We start from the raw sequence: 21,535 nt of genomic DNA on the forward strand, positions 1-21,535 counted from the left end.
ATTGAAGAGACTTCTAGAGAAACCACATTGTATGATAATGAAGAGACTCCTAGAGAAACTACATTGTATGATAATGAAGAGACTCCTAAAGAAACTACATTGTATGATAATGAAGAGACTCCTAGAGAAACTACATTGTATGATAATGAAGAGACTCCTAGAGAAACTACATTGTATGATAATAAAGAGACTCCTAGAGAAACTACATTGTATGATAATGAAGAGACTCCTAGAGAAACTACATTGTATGATAATGAAGATACTCCTAGAGAAACTAAATTGTATGATAATGAGCAGACTCCTAGAGAAACTACATTGTATGATAATGAAGAGACTCCTAAAGAAACTACATTGTATGATATTGAAGAGACTTCTAGAGAAACCACATTGTATGATAATAAAGAGACTTCTAAAGAAACTACATTGTATGATAATGAAGAGACTCCTAGAGAAACTACATTGTATGATAATGAAGATACTCCTAGAGAAACTACATTGTATGATAATAAAGAGACTCCTAGAGAAACTACAATGTATGACAATGAAGAGACTCCTAGAGAAACTACATTGTATGATAATGAAGATACTCCTAGAGAAACTACATTGTATGATAATGAGCAGACTCTTAGAGAAACTACATTGTATGACAATGAACAGACTCCTAGAGAAACTACATTGTATGACAATGAAGAGACTCCTAGAGAAACTACATTGTATGATAATGAAAAGACTTCTAGAGAAACTACATTGTATGACAATAAAGATACTCTTAGAGAAACTACATTGTATGATAATGAAGAGACTTCTAGAGAAACTACGATCAAGTGATAAGGACACTCAAGGTCTGTTAACTAAATACTCAGACCAAATTATAAGACTAAACTATTGGTTCAGAGAAACGCTCAGACAAGTTTGGTGAGGCATGGCAAATTGTTACATAGTGAGTTGTCTGCTCTATTTGATGATGGCTCAAATAGAGTTAATACTAACCCACATGGCCTTACCTATGAGTTATTGACATACCTGCAATAAACCATCGGCCTGCTTTGGTACGACTGGCTCAGATCCAGGGTCTTGGCACGTATGCGTTGTAACTATGACTGGTGCCATACCGCTTGAATGAGATGCACTAGGCTCTGGCTGATACGCTTCCAACTTGTCCCGTAACATCTCGCTCAAGCCTTCCTCATCAAGTGACCGGCTTTTGCTTCGAGCAAACGCTTTGCGTCGTCTGTGTATGCTGACTTGCTTTTCTTCAACAGGTTCACATCGAACTTCTTGTGGCTGGACCAACTCGCTGTCGCTACGACGACGTGATATAAATGATATTCCCTCTTCTAAATCCTCATCAGATATTTCATTGAGACTTTTTTCATGTATAGCCTCAAGTTTAACCCGTAGCTTTTGGTCCATCATGAAGCTCTCAGTAGAGGAGAAGACAGAGTCACTCCCAGAACTCTGACTGGTTATAAAAGGATTGCGAATAGAGGAAGGCGAGGCAGATGGGCTATTGTTGAGAATTATGGGAGACGGTGTCTCCACCGAGTCTATTGTACAATCGTGGGTGGAAATTGAAGAATCGCTGGAATTCTTAGCTGCTAATTCGGTTGGTGAATGTTCGGAGTAGAAGCCTAAAGGTCAGTAAACAGCAAAAAGGGTCAGCAACGAGCAATGATACAGACAGACATAATAAACGATCTTACACGTGTAAAATAAATACCTGACCACACACACAAACCTAACTTGTGTATTTGAGTTGAAAAGAATTGCGAGCAAGAGAGACATAAAGCAGGGGTTGACAACATGACCAAAGCTTCATGTATTTAGTGTTTCCAATCAGACTGACTGATCGATGCCATGATAGGTAAGTGCCTAACTTTGAATTAACTACTTATTGTAAATAAATAAAACATGAGGTATCATATATATAAAACAAATATGTGGCGCGATGCCGGGTGGTACTGACAAGCTCAAGTGAGGCATGCTGAGAGTATCACCGCAAAGGGGAAAGCTTCCATTGAGACACGAGTTTTAGTAGTATGCTAAGTTTCCATTGAGACACGAGTTTCAGTGGTATGCTAAGCTTACATTGAGACACGAGTTTCAGTGGTATGCTAAGCTTCTATTGAGACACGAGGTTCCGTGGTATGCTAAGTTTCCATTGAGACACGAGTTTCAGTGGTATGCTATGCTTCCATTGAGACACGAGTTTCAGAGGTATGCTAAGCTTCCATTGAGACACGAGTTTCAGAGGTATGCTAAGCTTCCATTGAGACACGAGTTTCAGAGGTATGCTAAGCTTCCATTGAGACACGAGTTTCAGAGGTATGCTAAGCTTCCATTGAGACACGAGTTTCAGAGGTATGCTAAGCTTCCATTGAGACACGAGTTTCAGTGGTATGCTAAGCTTACATTGAGATACGAGTTTTAGTGGTATGCTAAGAGAATAGAGTAACGAAAGTACAAAACAATCTCATAGAGAGTGTCTAGCTGAACCGAGCACATATGTCCTTTTTAGTGAAGAACAGATTTATCTTTTGCTCTTTTTATCTGTAATAACAGATGCCTCCTTTTCAATATAACCGCTCATAATTTATTGATTATTGTAATTAATTGTATTGATGACCGATACCGCTCTACAGATACCCTCGGTGTATACCAGGTAAGCAGTCAACCATGAGAACACGATCTTATAGAAAACTCCCTATAAGGCACTTAGTACAAGCCTGATGTCTGTCATGAGTGAGAACGGACGAGATATGCGAAAATTAAGTGGTGTGATACAACGATCCCTGCCACTAATAGCCACAGTTCTACGGACAAGACATGAAAAAAGGAGATGTCAACATAACACCAACAATAGTTTGAACAAAGAAACAAGCGAGGTACTGCAAGCTTTTTAGATTAGCAACTAATTTTGAGAAACAAACATGGCTGAACTAGCTAACTTGTAACTGTATCAGACGCTACCGAAATGATTCTTCTTCCAATAGCTTGATAAAGTCGCTCTAATAAATATGAACCTGTTTTGAAATGGCAAGTGTTACCATATCATAAGTAATATTTCAAATTTTCCGTAAATGCACTTATATTTTTAAATGTAACAAGTTAAAAGCAATAAAATTAATTCTTAGAAACTGATGTTTAAGACTTAATTTGCTAAAATACGAAACTGCTTAATAATAACTTGATAAAGAGATAACATCAGGTACTCTTATTACAGCATCTACATAACCAACCTACAGCCAGCTGTTAACAACCTGCAGTAGAGAAATCCTTTCAGATAAAATGAATTGCCAGGACTTTATGCAAGATAAAATTTGTTTTTCAGTTTGGGATTGGACTCGATGCTAAATATACCGATGCTTTAGTGCATCCGATGTTTAAAATCTTTAGCTAAATTCGCTATGTGCCCAGACCAAATGCGTATGCCCAATACTACAGCATGAGGAGGCTAGACAGTAACTGCAACGACATTGTAAGAATATGTGGCGACACAACAAGTGAAGAACGTACACTAACATGTGGAGGCACAAGTGAACACAACATACTCCATTTGTGGAGTTACAACACACAAACAACCTGTTCCAATATATTTACATGATTCTAAAATGAGAAAGATGTAAAGGGGATCAATTTAATAGCATCTACTATATAGATGGCAAACAATATCACAAATGGCCACATACTTTCCCAATAACTCTCTCGTTGTCTCTTCGTGCAATGCTCATTTAAAAGAAAACAACCGTTTATTACAAGCACCCCCTTTATTACAAGCACCTCCCTTTATTACAAGCACCCCCTTTATTACAATCACCCCTTTATTACAACCACCCCCCTTTATTACAAGCACCCCCTTTATTACAAGCATCTCCTTTATTACAAGCATCCCCCTTTATGACAAGCACCCCCCTTTATTACAACCACCCACTTTATAACAAGCACCCACTTTATAACAAGCACCCCCTTTATTACAAGCACTCCCTTTACGACAAGCACCCCCTTTATTACAAGCACCCCCCTTTATTACAAGCACCCCCTTTATTACAAGCACCCCCCCTTATTACCAGCACCCCCTTTATTACAAGCATCCTTTTTATTGCAAACACCCCCTTTATTACAAGCACCCTCTTTATTACAATCACCCCCTTTATTACAAGCACCCCTTTATTACAAGCACCCCCTTTATTACCAGCACCCCCGTTATTACAAGCATCCTTTTTATTACAAGCACCTCTCTTTATTACAAGCACCCCTTTCTCAAATGATATACGCTAAGAAAAATGAAAGCCATCAAGATACCTAGCGATTCATCTATGATTACACGAATGATTTTGATTTATTAATGTAAGCTTCCAAGCAAGGCAAAAAACGCGCTGCATGAATTTCAATGACAACAAATATTGCTGCACATTTGGTGTTGAAATGATGCGCGAAAACCAACTGCAGGTCTGCAGCCGCAAACAAAAATGCTACAAATGAGCTGTGTTTGTTTTAGAAAAAAAACTATTTTCTATGTCAGATTGGCAATGTATACATTTTAAGTGTCTCTGATGGAATCGTGACAAATTATATATTTTTATACCAGAAACTCAGAAATTATTGAACAAAAAGCTTAGGACATTGTGTGATGTGAACAGCAAGCAGTAAGTAGAAATATATGATTGATTGACTTGTAGTGTTTTTTCTGCTGCCCGATTAGACAAGGTGTCGGGATCATCTTTCCTACTCTAAAGAACTGATCCTAATGGTTCTGGTCACAGTAGTTTTGGTCATAGCGGTTCTGGTATAGCGGTTCTGGTCATATCCATTCTGGTCATAGTGGTTCTGGTCATGGCGGTTACGGTCATAGCAGTTTCGGTCACAGCGGTTCCGGTCATAGCACTTCTGGTAATTGCAGTTCCAGTTATAGCGGTTACGGTCATAGTGGTTCTGGTCATAACGGTTCTGGTCATAGCGGTTCTCATTATAGCAGTTCTGGTCATAATAGTTCTGGTTGTTTTGGTCAAGTTAAACTGAAACTGCCAAGTGTTTGGCCTTGAGGCCAAGCTGCTTTACATACTCTGAACAGAAAACTTTCGCCTTCATGTGTGCTCAGAACTTGAGGTAAAGCTTGGTGAGTTAAGAATCTGTTGTCCTGTATATATTGAACTAGCTGGTTGAATGCAATTGGAACCAATCACAATCAAGATTACCTCCAAACATGACTTGGCCCACTTCTGTAGGTTGATGGTTGTAACGAAAATGATACAATTTCTATTGCCAACAATTTTTACTCGTGAACCTATAATTAAGACATTGAATAAGTCATGAGATAAAACAGAAATGAATACCGTTTTTGAAAAAAGTAACCAAGATGAAAAAGAATCAGAAGTAGGAAAGAAATGAAGAGATATAGGAGTGTATGAGTGTGACAGAGGGACCAAAGAACCCATTCAAACTACGATTAGCTTCAAATGTTACCCTTAGCATGGCACTCCATGCTTTGAAGGTTGATCTTTTCTAGCATTTTGGAATGCATGCAAACAAACTCAATAACTTTTGCTCTTGAGGAGGAAGTTGATTATTTTAAAGTAGATCTTACGAAAATTCCTTCGATGAATAAAAATGATCTTGTTTGAAGATTTTAATTACCAAGAGTTACATTCAGTTTGTATTCAGGACTTCCTGTTGCAGTTTTTATTATTGTCATTATTCAGGACTTCCTGCTGCAGTTTTTATTATTGTCATTATTCAGGACTTCCTGTTGCAGTTTTTATTAGTCATTATTCAGGACTTCCTGTTGTAATTTCTATCATAGTCATTATTCAGGACTTCCTGTTGCAGTTTTTATTAGTCATTATTCAGGACTTCCTGTTGTAATTTCTATCATAGTCATTATTCAGGACTTCCTGTTGCAGTTTTTATTATTGTCATTATTCAGGACTTCGTGTTGTAATTTCTATCATTGTCATTATTCAGGATTTCCTGTTGTAATTTCTATCATTGTCATTATTCAGGACTTCCTGTTGTAACTCCTAGCATAGTCATTATTCAGGACTTCCTGTTGCAGTTTTTATTAGTCATTATTCAGGACTTCCTGTTGTAATTTCTATCATAGTCATTGTTCAGGACTTCCTGTTGCAGTTTTTATTATTGTCATTATTCAGGACTTCCTGTTGCAGTTTTTATTATTGTCATTATTCAGGACTTCCTGTTGTAATTTCTATCATTGTCATTATTCAAGATTTCCTGTTGTAATTTCTATCATTGTCATTATTCAGGACTTCCTGTTGTAACTCCTAGCATTGTCATTATTCAAGACTTCCTGTTGTAACTTCTAGCATTGTCATTGTTCAGGACTTCCTGTTGTAATTTCTATCATTGCCATTATTCAGGACTTCCTGTTGTAACTTCTATCATTGTCATTATTCAGGACTTCCTGTTGTAACTTCTATCATTGTCATTATTCAGGACTTCCTGTTGTAACTTCTATCATTGTCTTTTGTAAAAATTTGTTACGATGAAAACTTAATTTAACACAAAACTAACATCTTGAAACCGATTACTGCAAAGCGTTTCAATATAAATAAGCAGACCCTGCGAATCCATAGCAGCGACTAATTGGTACAAAGTAATCAAAATATTAAATAAGCTCAACAGTCGATTCATGTTTGAGAAATTTTCAGACAATTATTCCAATACGACAGTCAGTCAGACGCCGCCCCTTGACTGTGGTTTCATTTTATCATAGTTAATGATCAGTTTTACATTTGAACATGGTCGAATGAAGTAATGCTCAGCTTTGAAATCTGTAAACGAAATGCAAAAGACATCTTTGAGCTAGCAAAAAACTGATCGAATTTTAATCATTCAAATACGTAATCCTAAATTCATTCATATTAAAATCTTTCAAACAAAACATATTATACTAACAGGAAACAACCGTACAGCTCAAAGCCAATGTTGTTCACAGCCCAGCCAGCCTCAAAGTTAACTGCTATGTAATGCTACAGAGAGATTGCAAAGGCAAAATACATGCTGTCATATTTAGGAGATTTGAGTCACAGCCATTACAAATGGCAATTTTTTTTGTAATAATTGAAATTTAACCTGACAAAATTTTTTTATTATAAGCATAGCTCTGAGGATATGTTTCATAGTGTATTCAAATGTTCTTTGTAATTTTCGCACCGTAAAATAAGTACTAATAGAATTAACCACATTCGTATGATTAAGATATGCATTACTTTGAAAATGCTAAAATTGCTATTAATGGAGTAAAATATAACCAAACATTCATGGATAAACTGAACTTAACATCAGACAACATCAGAATAATTAAAGCTGCTCATCCTTGAATTCTTCAGAGATATGCTGAACTCTGATAGTGGAGTGTAGGCAGGCCTTCAGAAGTTGACCGTGCCAAACAACAAACATTTTCTAACTTTCAACATGAACTCAAAGCGTGAAATAAACTTTCAAACAATCACAAAACTAAAACGTAAAACCAAAACAATCTAGGAAAAGGCTGTCAGTTGTGATGAAGTTCATACTTAGGAAGACTAACATTAAAATGATATGCTTACTATGCATAGAATTGATATAGACGGTTTATGAAATACGAGGATGGAAGTGACTGATAAGTCACTGGCTTGACTACTTGGTGAGCCGTTCAATAAGAACAGACATAGAATGCACGATGCATCAGATGTCAGCCATGCAAAATAACACAAACAAAAAGGCTCAGCATGTCAACTCACCTATATTGTATCTAGCCAGGCTACATACACGGGAATATACATACATGGAAAATAGGAGAATAATATGCAATATGTGTACATACCGTAGGAATTATTTTATACAAGAATTGTTGAGAAGGTACAAGCAAATGTTTCTCTAGCATGTTCAACTTTAGTTTGACTTGAACACGCCAATGGCTTTCTTTCTATTGTAGATATCAGAGAACAGGCTAATTCCACGGAGGCTAATACACAGGCTAATGCCACTGAAGCTAATACACAGGCTAATGCACCTGAGGCTAGACATATGAACTAGAGAGCCTACCTTGTTTGGCTAGCTGCTCTGTGTTAGACTTGGTTAAAATACTTGAAAATGTAGTTCCATCCTCTCCTTCATGCACAGTAAAAGGGGTGAATGCCTGCTCCCCCTGCAACTCGAGGGAACTGCTGCTAAACTGCTTGTGAAGACTTGTATGGGATTCTGTGACAGCCACCTGCCTGTAGTAGTGTGGCAGCCTTCTTTCTAGCTCGCCCATTGCTAATGAGAAAGAACAAACTACTGTTATATTAATATAATATGAGGAGATAACATGGATATAACACGAGAGAATAGAGTACAAGGGTTCAGTTTAAGAACATAATACAAGATATGAGAGTATAGAGTACAAGGGTTTAGTTTAAGAACATAATACAAGGTATGAGAGTATAGAGTACAAGGGTTTAGTTTAAGAACATAATACAAGATATGAGAGTATAGAGTACAAGGGTTTAGTTTAAGAACATAATACAAGATATGAGAGTATAGAGTACAAGGGTTTAGTTTAAGAACATAATACAAGATATGAGAGTATAAAGTACAAAGGTTTAGTTTAGGAACATAATACAAGGTATGAGAGTATAGAGTACAAGGGTTTAGTTTAAGAACATAATACAAGATATGAGAGTATAGAGTACAAAGGTTTAGTTTAGGAACATAATACAAGATATGAGAGTATTAGTAGAGCAGGAGGGCATCAAAAAGCTGTCAAAAAAGTGATTTATTCCTTTTGAAGGTGGGCTATGTGATAAGAGTGGTACCTAGATCAGAATTTCGAGCTGATTTCAAATATCTGGTTTCTACACCTCTAAGATTGTTCATATTTGAGCAATATAATTAATATATTATTTTAATTAAACAAATGTCTGTAATGTTTTATGTGCTTCTGCCAACAATGTGATAATGAAAATGGCATATAAATACTAAATAATTAGCAATAACTTAAGTTGAAATAAATTCTAATAACACTAAAATATTTATTATTCAAATATTAGAATAATATTACAAGTGTATTATATAATATTATGTATTCTCAGTTTGGTTGATATTGTAGCAGCGTTACAGTTTGTCCTTGTTATTCCACAACTCCTATATGATTACAGATCTACAAAACAAAATGAAAAGTATTTTTAAAGACTAAGACCATGTATATATAATATTTTAGTATACATATATTCATCATTAATGCTTATTATGTTGAACCGTGTACTTTATTATACAAGTGAAATTGCAATTAGCCAGTCTTTTGTACGGTATGACACATGTATTCTAATCAAACATAAAGCACACTTTTGGTTACAATACCTCTCGAATAATAACCTTCTAATTCGCAGTCATCTGAGTCTTCTGCATTACTACTTTTATCTCCATCTTTATTTCTATTGCTACAGCAGCTGCATCTGCACATGTCCATACACTTGAGATCTGTGTTGTTGCACTGACAGCGACGAGACTGGCATCCAGTTTTGCATCGACAAAACGGGTCCATGAGCACATCAGGAGGTGCTGGTTGTTCTGTCATCCATATAGCTTTAAGCTTTCCACCTTCCATAAACCATCCATGTTGCTGGGGGATGGGGCATTGATGATGATTTGCTTGGCTCTTCTCCATATCGTGGCCTGGTAGGCAGTCCTAGGTATATGGAGATTTAACTCATCTAGTATGGGTGGTAGGTTTGATTGTGATGTGCGAGACGGTGAGCAGAAGATCTTATTCCGTGCTTCATTGATGTGATTTGTCTCCTCAACATATACATGTAATCTGCATATGAATGTCTCAATAGGTTCTCATATTGCACCATCAACTTCAAAATCTGTTCCCAATGATTTCAGTGTGTTACAGAATTCAGGATGGTTCTTTAGCAGCTTGAAGAAAGTCATCTTCCCTTTGGAATAGAATGTGCTTACACTGTCGCATCCACTTAGAGCATGGAGCCCGAGCAGTGCTTTGCATCGTTCAGTTGTGAAGACGGTAGACAGACAGACAGATTACATATCTCAACTGCTTCTTCTTACCACAGCAGTAAATGAGTTTCTGTGATAGCAGCTCATCCACTAGAGATAGACAGCTTAGGAAAACATCTGTGTCCTGGCACTTGATTAGAACTTTTTAGCTGGGTTTGTCTTCCATTATCTTTGCGACAAGTGATAACATGCCCGTATCTGCCTCCTCGTGGTCTGATGTCAAATTATCTATTTGGCTTACAGTGATTGATCCATCAAGGTCATAGCTGATCATGTGGCATTCTTGAGAAAAAGCTGTTACAAGTTTCTGCTTCACAGTTGACTCGCTTCATGTATCCTTCAAAAATTTCACTAGGGCAGTCTTGTTTGAGCCATCTGCTAAAAATTCAGACCATTTTGGCAATGATTAGTTCGGACTAAACACAGCAACCTTCTGCCTTCCTTTCACACTTCTATGACTTCTCTCACCTCCCTTAATGCTGATATCAGGGTATGTGTCACAAACAAAATCATGTACTCAATGGAATGTAATCATGGAATCTTGTGTGATACAAGCTTCCAATACTAACCATTCGTTGCAAACGCTGGAGGAGTGTCAGGGTCTGAATTTCGGCTATAGCATCAATCACAACCGCGTCAAAGACTGGTAGCTGATCCTGGTTAACATAAATTGATGGTTGATCAGCAACATCTTTCTCAACAGCAGCCATCAGAGCCAACTTAGCAGTCTTCAATATAGAGCCATCAGAGTTAGCCAGGGACCAGCTGATGTTGCCAAGAGAGAATGATAACACTTTTCTCAAATCCAAGTTACGCTGTTGGCTGATCACTACCAAATTCTCAAACAATCTGTGCGAACACACTAGGACTTTTAATTTGGATTTCATAGCTGATGGTAATGTGGTGAAGGTTTTGAGCTTGTTTGACTTGATAGATGCATTGAAATCAATCTCTTCGGTGCTTAATCTCTTCTGAACAAATTCTGAAAGCTGTTTCTCTCCTATCACATTTGCCATTTCAAGATCCTAAGTACCTCACTTCAATAGAGGCTTTTGCGCCACTGGTAATACGTACTAGCTTGGTGGTTTGAAATGCAAACGAATTTATTCTTGCTATTATGAGTCTTTCATGACTTTCTTCATTTCCTCATCAGCCTTCCATGCCTTTTCACGCATCTCTAAACATGCTGCATCCGAATCACTAAGCACTGGCATCTTCTTCATGTCTGTATGTACAGCTGTTCGTTCCGAGTGAGATGGAGTCCAGCGTTGAGAGGCCAATGACTTCCTGGTAAACTCTATGATTCCACCGTGAGACTTTGAGTCTCTTTTAACTGTTTGCTCAATAGATTGATCACAAGCGATAGAGCTGAATGGACAGTGATGTCGTGATTGATAAGTAAAATACCCCTTCTTCATAAGAGCCTCATACACCTTGATCTGCGATACTTTCAGATTAGTCATCTCTGCATAGTACAGCGTGCCATATCTAGCATAGTTTGTGTGGTCATATGCAAAAAACCAAGGAAGGATCATACATATAATTTATCTATACATTTATGTCCAAATTGTAGCTATAACACGTCATGTAAACTGCAAAGAGTTAGTTTTGCTGCTCACAAAATGTGCAGACAAAAATGAAAATGTTTTCTTTTTCTTCCACCAAAGTACCATTATCATGGAGTAATCATTATGAATTTGTAAAGGAATAGATATCTAGTTTCACCTCTTCTGCTGTATCACATTCTTCTGTCTCTTCTCAGCTTTTTCCATAACGAGTTTGTTACAATACTTTTTATAACAGGCATAATGACATAACGAGTCTGAACTCTCATCAAAGTTCTCAATGCTTGACACTTTTTGAGTAATTTCACATTGAATGCTCTCTTCTTCCAATATCAACCATCTGTTTGAATACTGTTTGGCTGTCTCATATTGAAGTTTAGTCACTCTGACTAGGGTTTCATTCACAGACTGATCAAGACAGTGAAACAAGCAGTCTTGCTGCATCCTTGGCATGGGTTAAGAAGTGCTGAAAGTTGACTCACCTAATCTCAAATACATGTAAAAGCAGTTACTAACTTTTGAGATTATAAAATAGCTTTCTTTGTCTGATATGTAAGGTTTTCCAAGCAAACTTGGAGTTGTCCCCTCCCATTTCGAAAGTGCTCTCTAGCTCAGAAATGTGCAAACACATAGGTGTAGAAACATTATAATTGAATTCAGCATAAATTTCTGACTATGAAACATCTTTGTTTGAATAGCCCACCCTCGGAAGGAATAAGCTGAAAGATAAGTTTATGTTCCTGCTCTACTATATAGAGTACAAGGGTTTAGTTTAAGAATGTAATACAAGATAGCATATAAAAGTGCCAACTAGCTGGTAATGATGTAAAATAAAACTATTTTGAGGGTTGAATTTAATAAAATAATTCGTTATTTCTGTTAGTAAACATAATATAATAATTGTGTTTCTGATAAATACATCTAAGCTTATGCGGCTAATAAAGGTATAATTTATAGACAGCTCATCGTGCTGGCCACACGCTGAGGTATGTGCCAAAGCTTTACGTGACTCACGCCAAAAGAATAGAGACATGAGATACAACTAATAATCTCAGAACTTGTTATTTTAGCCACAAAAAAGTTTTTAATAGAAACATAAGCAAATTCATGCAATATATAGACACTAAACTTAAAGGTCAACTCATGAACCAAACATATATTTAGTCAAAAAATGAGACCTGTCTCTGACACCATATTTATAAACACGTACTATAACATAAGGTAAGTTGAGTACTGCCTCTGACACCATATTTATAAACATGCACTACAACATAAGGTAAGTTGAGTACTGTCTCTGACACCATATTTATAAACCCGTACTACAACATAAGGTAAGTTGAGTACTGCCTCTGACACCATTATTATAAACACACACTACAACATAAGGTAAGTTGAGTGCTGCCTCTGACACCATATTTATAAACACGTACTACAACATAAGGTAAGTTGAGTACTGCCTCTGACACCATATTTATAAACACGTACTACAACATAAGGTAAACTGAGTACTGCCTCTGACACCATATTTATAAACACACACTACAACATAAGGTAAGTTGAGTACTGCCTCTGACACCATATTTATAAACACGTACTACAACATAAGGTAAACTGAGTACTGCCTCTGACACCATATTTATAAACACACACTACAACATAAGGTAAGTTGAGTACTGCCTCTGACACCATATTTATAAACACGTACTACAACATAAGGTAAGTTGAGTACTGCCTCTGACACCATATTTATAAACACGTACTACAACATAAGGTAAACTGAGTACTGCCTCTGACACCATATTTATAAACACACACTACAACATAAGGTAAGTTGAGTACTGCCTCTGACACCATATTTATAAACACGTACTACAACATAAGGTAAGTTGAGTACTGCCTCTGACACCATATTTATAAACACGTACTACAACATAAGGTAAACTGAGTACTGCCTCTGACACCATATTTATAAACACACACTACAACATAAGGTAAGTTGAGTGCTGCCTCTGACACCATATTTATAAACACGTACTATAACATAAGGTAAGTTGAGTACTGCCTATGACACCATATTTATAAACACGTACTACAACATAAGGTAAGTTGAGTACTGTCTCTGACACCATATTTATAAACACGTACTACAATATAAGGTAAGTTGAGTACTGCCTCTGACACCATATTTATAAACACGTACTACAACATAAGGTAAGTTGAGTACTGCCTCTGAAACCATATTTATAAACATGTACTACAACAAAAGGCAAGCTCCGTCTTGCCCCTGACACCACATTTACAAACACGTACTATAACAAAAGGCTTGTTCCTTGATTTCTTGGATCGCTCAATTTGTGATTCAAAAAACAACCTATACCACTATCAGCTTGCGGCTGCGCTAAGAGTTGTCCTAAATACAGCACATTTCTGTGTAAAATACTTGATCTTTACCTACAAATCTATATAAATGGTCAAATAACCACAGAACATTAAAAAAGTTAATAATTGTTTTCTTTTTAACTCTGATGACACAACTTTAAAATGCGGCAATATGAAAAAACTTTTGCCAGAGAAATGTGAAGAAATTGTGGCAGTTTTTAAGAGCGACCATTGAAAAAAGACCACATTCAACTTAAAATTTTGTGAAATGAACGACATGGAGTATTATATTATAGTATTGTGAGTATTATGGAGTATTATGTGAATATTTTAATTGAAAGTTTAAATGTTACTCTAACGAATGCACAAAGTATATTTGATTTCTATTTGATAGTTTCCTGTGACTTTCTAGAGAACTATTGAAACCATTGATGATAAAGAACAGACTCCTAGAGAAACTACATTGTATGATAATGAAGAGACTCCTAGAGAAACTACATTATATGATAATGAAGAGACTCCTAGAGAAACTACATTGTATGATAATGAAGAGACTCCTAGAGAAACTACATTGTATGATAATGAAGAGACTCCTAAAGAAACTACATTGTATGATAATGAAGAGACTCCTAGAGAAACTACATTGTATGATAATAAAGAGACTCCTAGAGAAACTACAATGTATGATAGAGAACAGACTCCTAGAGAAACTACATTGTATGATAAAGAACAGACTCCTAGAGAAACTACATTGTATGATAATGAAGATACTCCTAGAGAAATTACATTGTATGATAATAAAGAGACTCCTAGAGAAACTACATTGTATGATAATGAAGAGACTCCTAGAGAAACTACATTGTATGATAAAGAACAGACTCCTAGAGAAACTACATTATATGATAATAAAGAGACTCCTAGAGAAACTACATTGTATGATAATGAACAGACTCCTAGAGAAACTACATTGTATGATAATGAACAGACTCCTAGAGAAACTACATTGTATGACAATGAACAGACTCCTAGAGAAACTACATTGTATGATAATGAAGAGACTCCTAGAGAAACTACATTGTATGATAAAGAACAGACTCCTAGAGAAACTACATTATATGATAAAGAACAGACTCCTAGAGAAACTACATTATATGATAATGAAGAGACTCCTAGAGAAACTACATTGTATGATAAAGAACAGACTCCTAGAGAAACTACATTGTATGATAATGAAGAGACTCCTAGAGAAACTACATTGTATGACAATGAACAGACTCCTAGAGAAACTACATTGTATGATAATGAAGAGACTCCTAGAGAAACTACATTGTATGATAAAGAACAGACTCCTAGAGAAACTACATTATATGATAAAGAACAGACTCCTAGAGAAACTACATTATATGATAATGAAGAGACTCCTAGAGAAACTACATTGTATGATAAAGAACAGACTCCTAGAGAAACTACATTGTATGATAATGAAGAGACTCCTAGAGAAACTACATTGTATGATAATGAAGAGACTCCTAGAGAAACTACATTGTATGATAAAGAACAGACTCCTAGAGAAACTACATTGTATGATAATGAAGAGACTCCTAGAGAAACTACATTGTATGATAATGAAGAGACTCCTAGAGAAACTACATTGTATGATAATGAAGAGACTCCTAGAGAAACTACAATGTATGATAATGAAGAGACTCCTAGAGAAACTACAATGTATGATAGAGAACAGACTCCTAGAGAAACTACAATGTATGATAATGAAGAGACTCCTAGAGAAACTACATTGTATGATAAAGAACAGACTCCTAGAGAAACTACATTATATGATAAAGAACAGACTCCTAGAGAAACTACATTATATGATAATGAAGAGACTCCTAGAGAAACTACATTGTATGATAAAGAACAGACTCCTAGAGAAACTACATTGTATGATAATGAACAGACTCCTAGAGAAACTACATTGTATGACAATGAACAGACTCCTAGAGAAACTACATTGTATGATAATGAAGAGACTCCTAGAGAAACTACATTGTATGATAAAGAACAGACTCCTAGAGAAACTACATTATATGATAAAGAACAGACTCCTAGAGAAACTACATTATATGATAATGAAGAGACTCCTAGAGAAACTACATTGTATGATAAAGAACAGACTCCTAGAGAAACTACATTGTATGATAATGAAGAGACTCCTAGAGAAACTACATTGTATGATAATGAAGAGACTCCTAGAGAAACTACATTGTATGATAAAGAACAGACTCCTAGAGAAACTACATTGTATGATAATGAAGAGACTCCTAGAGAAACTACATTGTATGATAATGAAGAGACTCCTAGAGAAACTACATTGTATGATAATGAAGAGACTCCTAGAGAAACTACAATGTATGATAATGAAGAGACTCCTAGAGAAACTACAATGTATGATAGAGAACAGACTCCTAGAGAAACTACAATGTATGATAATGAAGAGACTCCTAGAGAAACTACATTGTATGATAATGAAGAGACTCCTAGAGAAACTACATTGTATGATAATGAAGAGACTCCTAGAGAAACTACAATGTATGATAATGAAGAGACTCCTAGAGAAACTACAATGTATGATAGAGAACAGACTCCTAGAGAAACTACAATGTATGATGATAAAGAGACTCCTAGAGAAAACTACAATGTATGATAATGAAGAGACTCCTAGAGAAACTACATTGTATGATAATGAAGAGACTCCTAGAGAAACTACATTGTATGATAATGAAGAGACTCCTAGAGAAACTACATTGTATGATAAAGCAATAAGGAAACTGAAGGTCTGTTAAACGAGCAGTCACACCAAATGATTCTTAGATTGGTTCAGAAATGCGCTCATGCAAGTTTTGTTTGGCACAGCAAGGTGTGACATAGTGAATTGTCCGCTCTTTACATTGATGGTCATAATAAATTTAATAATAGTATTGACTACTGTATAGTAACGACTACTGGATTGTAACGAGTACTAGATAGTAACGACTACTGGATTGTAACGACCGCTGGATAGTAGCGACTACTGGATAGTAACAACTACTGGATAGTAGCGACTACTGGATAGTAACGACTACTGGATTGTAACGACCGCTGGATAGTAGCGACTACTGGATAGTAACGACTACTGGATAGTAACGACTACTGGATAGTAACGACTACTGGATAGTAACGATTACTGAATAGTATTGACTACTGTATAGTAACGACTACCGGATAGTAACGACTACCGTATAGTAACGACTACCGTATAGTAACGACTACTGAATAGTAATGACTACTGGATGTAACGACTACCAAAAAGTAATATGTAGTGGATGCCAATGACTACAGCATAGTATTGACTACTGGAAGAACTACTACATGTAGATGGTAACTGGAATGGTTGCTGTTGAAAAAATAGTAGATTTGCTAACAAAATCATGTGGAATGCACAAGTACCAAGGTTGTTCTCTGGAGCCATATATCTGCTGAGCTCAGGATGACCTTGCACAAAACTCTGCATGTTGATACCATTTGCACGGGTCCTACTGACGAGGAAGCGAGAAGGGAGTCTGGATGCGATAGAACTGTCTGTCACTCCAAATCCAAGGTTTATCAACACTTCCTCTGGGTTGGCCTTCCTTTCCTCTAACAAAAGCTCTATGCTACTGCAAATAAAGACAGAAAAGGTATGCTCTAAATCTGCATCAATCGAAATGGATCATATGAAAAACTAACTTTTGAAACAGACACAATCCTAAACATGCTTTAGTCTTACAATCTAAAGTTCAGAATGAAAGTGTCTATTATATAAACGCCTATAATACTATAGTCTAGTACATACTAGTCTATAATACTACAGTTTAGTACACACTAGTCTATAATACTACAGTCTAGTACACACTAGTCTATAATACTACAGTTTAGTACACACTAGTCTATAATACTACAGTCTAGTACACACTAGTCTATAATACTAGTCTAGTAAATACTAGTCTATAATACTACAGTCTAGTAGGGGTAACCGGGGCACCGCGGGCCCGAAATCACAAGATTTCATGCCAATGCAAAACTTTTCTAGATACAGCCATCAAACTTTGCCGTATCATACTTTGATTTGTGGGCTACACTATGAATTTACTGAAAACACTTTCAAATGGTAACGCAAACCATGGGATACTTTCTCTGCACCCTCTACAAGTGGTCCACGGTACCCCGGCCCCGAGGTACCGTGGACCGCACCCCGGGGTACCGTGGACATACACATCAAACTACTGCCACGGAAACGCTTTAGACCATTTATTGAAATTATTTGGTAAAGCTTACAGTATGCATTATACAAAACCATATTTAAACATATATTTCTAAAAATTTCTGCAATGGATTGTTCAACATCTAAAAAATAGTTCTGACACAGTCTGGCGAAAAAAATTGCTTAATAAAGCAGAGGGGATAAGTCAATATTGAAGCAAAATTGCTTGCATGTTCTTTGGGTGCCACCAATAACAGAGGGTTTAGAAGTAACATCACAACGTCGTTGATGTCAACTGTTGCAATGTCTTCTTTCTCCGGGGTTATAAAGTTGGACCCGCGCTGTATAAAGAATGATACATCGATGGTGTCATCAGTGTTACACACGTCAAGTATCACTGCCACGAAGTGCTCTTTCCTCTAATTACTACTAGAACATGATTGGAGACTTTAAGGTCCCCAATAACTATAGGCCTTTCAGCTGAGACGGGTAGGTCTTCAGGTTTCCTGGTTGGCTCCTCGCTATCCGACAATGCAACTGCTAGCTCTGCCTCCTCTTCGCTGCTGGACTCTATAGGTGCGGTAGCCTGTATAAAATAGCTGCCATTGTAAATAGATTTGTAGTACAATACAATTTTTTACTTCGTTGTGATCGGAGTGTGTTATTCAAAAACCAACAAAAAACTAACCTTGCGTTTACCAAGTTTTTTCTTTTGATTCTCTTTCTTCTGCCTCTTTTTCTAACTGAAGCTTAACAGGTGTGTCTGTTAGCACAACTGTTGACTATCTGTGGCATTCATTTTCTGAAAGCAAACGTTCTCAATGCCATGGTTTCTAGCAACCTCTGGATAACGCTTTAGAGTGGCTCAGGGAATCTTTAGGTGTCACGACACTTTCCTAGCAGATATGCCATCTTCTGTCACACTTTTGAGTGCAGTTCGCATTAACGTCGCATCAGTTCTACGGGGAGCTTTTGAGATGGGGTTACGAACCCCTTCTCAAAACTTCTTTTGAAACTCCACTCTTCATATTAAAATACTATTAAAACTTAAAAATACTAACTCAAAAGCAACATGAGTTTTTCTGGGGCACCGTGGACCATGGTCCGCGGTGCCTCGGGCCAGGTGGTCCATGGTGCCCCGGTACATGAAGCAAAAGTTATTTATAAAATTTTTTAAAAAGTTTTAACGATGAAGACGTTAAGTTACACGATACCAAAGAACAAGGTTAGTTGTATTATGTGTTGTAATAACAACAAAAAATATGTATAAGTTTTCGGCCAAGTAACTTGAACATCAAATGTGTTAAAATTTACTTTTAGGTCTTAAAATCAATTATTTTCTTACCAGTAACTGAATATGACATGCAGAGTTTTCAAAACAATATGGCTGAAAGATGACATCATATTCTGTTCAAAAATTAAGAGAAGACTATTCTAAAAATAATTTTTTTCAGGGAAATGGGAGGTGGTCTGCCATACCCCTGGGCCCACGGTGCCCCAGTTACCCCTACACACTGGTCTATAATACTACAGTCTAGTACACACTGGTCTATAATACTACAGTCTAGTACACACTGGTCTATAATATTACAGTCTAGTACACACTGGTCTATAATATTAGAGTCTAGTACACACTAGTCTATAATACTACAGTCTAGTACACACTAGTCTATAATACTACAGTCTAGTACACGCTAGTCTATAATACTACAGTTTAGTACACACTAGTCTATAATACTACAGTCTAGTACACACTAGTCAATAATACTAGTCTAGTACACACTAGTTTATAATACTACAGTCTAGTACACACTGGTCTATAATATTACAGTCTAGTACACACTAGTCTATAATACTAGTCTAGTACACAATGGTCTATAATACTACAGTCTAGTACACACTAGTCTACAATACTAAATTCTAGTACACACTAGTCTATAATACTACAGTCTAGTACACACTAGTCTATAATACTAGTCTAGTACATACTGGTCTATAATACTACAGTCTAGTACACACTAGTCTATAATACTACAGTTTTGTACGCACTAGTCTATAATACTACAGTCTAGTAAACACTCATTTGTCCCACGACCAAAGCGATTGTTCGGGAGCTTTATGATAAATGCGTATGTGCACACAACTCCTGAAATTATCCATCATCGGCCACAACAAAACCCTTGTACCGAAATCTATTCGAAAAATTTAACCATTTTTCTGTGAAGTCGGTCAAGTATAATAATGATACAAAACACATATAAACCTATTTAAATATGTTACCAAATGTTTGAAAAGTGTAGACAATATCCTAAAACTTACCCATCTGATCAAATAATACATAACTAGACAGATAAATTTGGCCTAAAATTGCCATTAAAACCATACAAGCCTTTTTTAATCAGAATTAAGACCGGCCAACGAAATGCCGATAAATCCGTGCGACAGAGAGCAGAACCATTTCACGAGAAAAACGTGCACATCTCACCAGTTTATGGCATTGTCCAATTGCCGAAGGTTTCTGTAATTAACGTAGAAGTACTGAAAAGTAATCGTTTCTTTTTTGCCGATTTACAAAAAAAATTGACATTTTGGACACTTATAATGAGTACTTTGGTATTCCAACTGATGTCCAAAGCAGCGTAAGTAAAGGAAATGACGATGATATTTTTCTAACGATTCTTATAAGATTAAAGGTTGACTTGCAACAAAATTCACATTACAGTTATTTGATATCAAAAGATTCACCATGTCTTACTATGTTGTGTTGTAGGTGCAAAATATGTGGGAATGTGATAACAAGCTCTTAAAAGCTAAAAAATGAACAGTTAATCGCAGCCAGACGAGACCGCCGTAGTTTGGATTCTCTTTCCAAAACGGCTCAAATGTGACGTAGCTGTGGTAGATGGTTTCTGTTTACACTTTCATGCAACCTTATTCGTCGAAATATTTTTACAAATATACTTCACGCATTCAATAAAACCATGTCTATTGTTCTTACGCGTCTATTTTATCGTCATTGTAATGCTGTCACTTTTAGCAGTGCTATCTTATAATTTACCGTAAAAAATCATTTAATTTTTTAACCTTACCACGAAGGAGTACATATCATTGCTTGATAATCATGACGAGCCTGTTGGTCACCTGTGATAATCAAAGTGCTGCAAAAATTATTTTCGAAGTTTTTGGGTCACATGATCAGATTACGACTTGACGATTAGTTAAGCCGAAACAAAACTGTAAAGTAGCGAGCATCTATATTTGGTACGGGGTCTTCGGTAAAACCCGAAGTGTTTGTCATAAACTAGTGCTA

At 36.4% G+C, this 21,535-nt stretch overlaps 1 protein-coding gene across 2 annotated transcripts in view; it reads right to left on the minus strand.

The window, feature by feature from the left end:
• LOC137390091 (serine-rich adhesin for platelets-like) overlaps positions 1 to 21,535 on the minus strand; it is a 76,986-nt gene that overhangs the window by 18,209 nt on the left and 37,242 nt on the right. For both annotated transcript variants that reach the window (XM_068076339.1, XM_068076340.1), the window contains exons 8-10: positions 17,433 to 17,641; positions 8,047 to 8,259; positions 1,024 to 1,631 (exon numbers count right to left, since the gene is read on the minus strand). In XM_068076339.1, coding sequence (XP_067932440.1) covers positions 1,024 to 1,631; positions 8,047 to 8,259; positions 17,433 to 17,641 — 1,030 coding nt within the window. The remainder of the gene's footprint in view (positions 1 to 1,023; positions 1,632 to 8,046; positions 8,260 to 17,432; positions 17,642 to 21,535) is intronic.

The sequence above is a fragment of the Watersipora subatra genome, chromosome 3 (genome assembly GCF_963576615.1).
Source record: "Watersipora subatra chromosome 3, tzWatSuba1.1, whole genome shotgun sequence".
NCBI classification, from domain to species: domain Eukaryota; kingdom Metazoa; phylum Bryozoa; class Gymnolaemata; order Cheilostomatida; family Watersiporidae; genus Watersipora; species Watersipora subatra.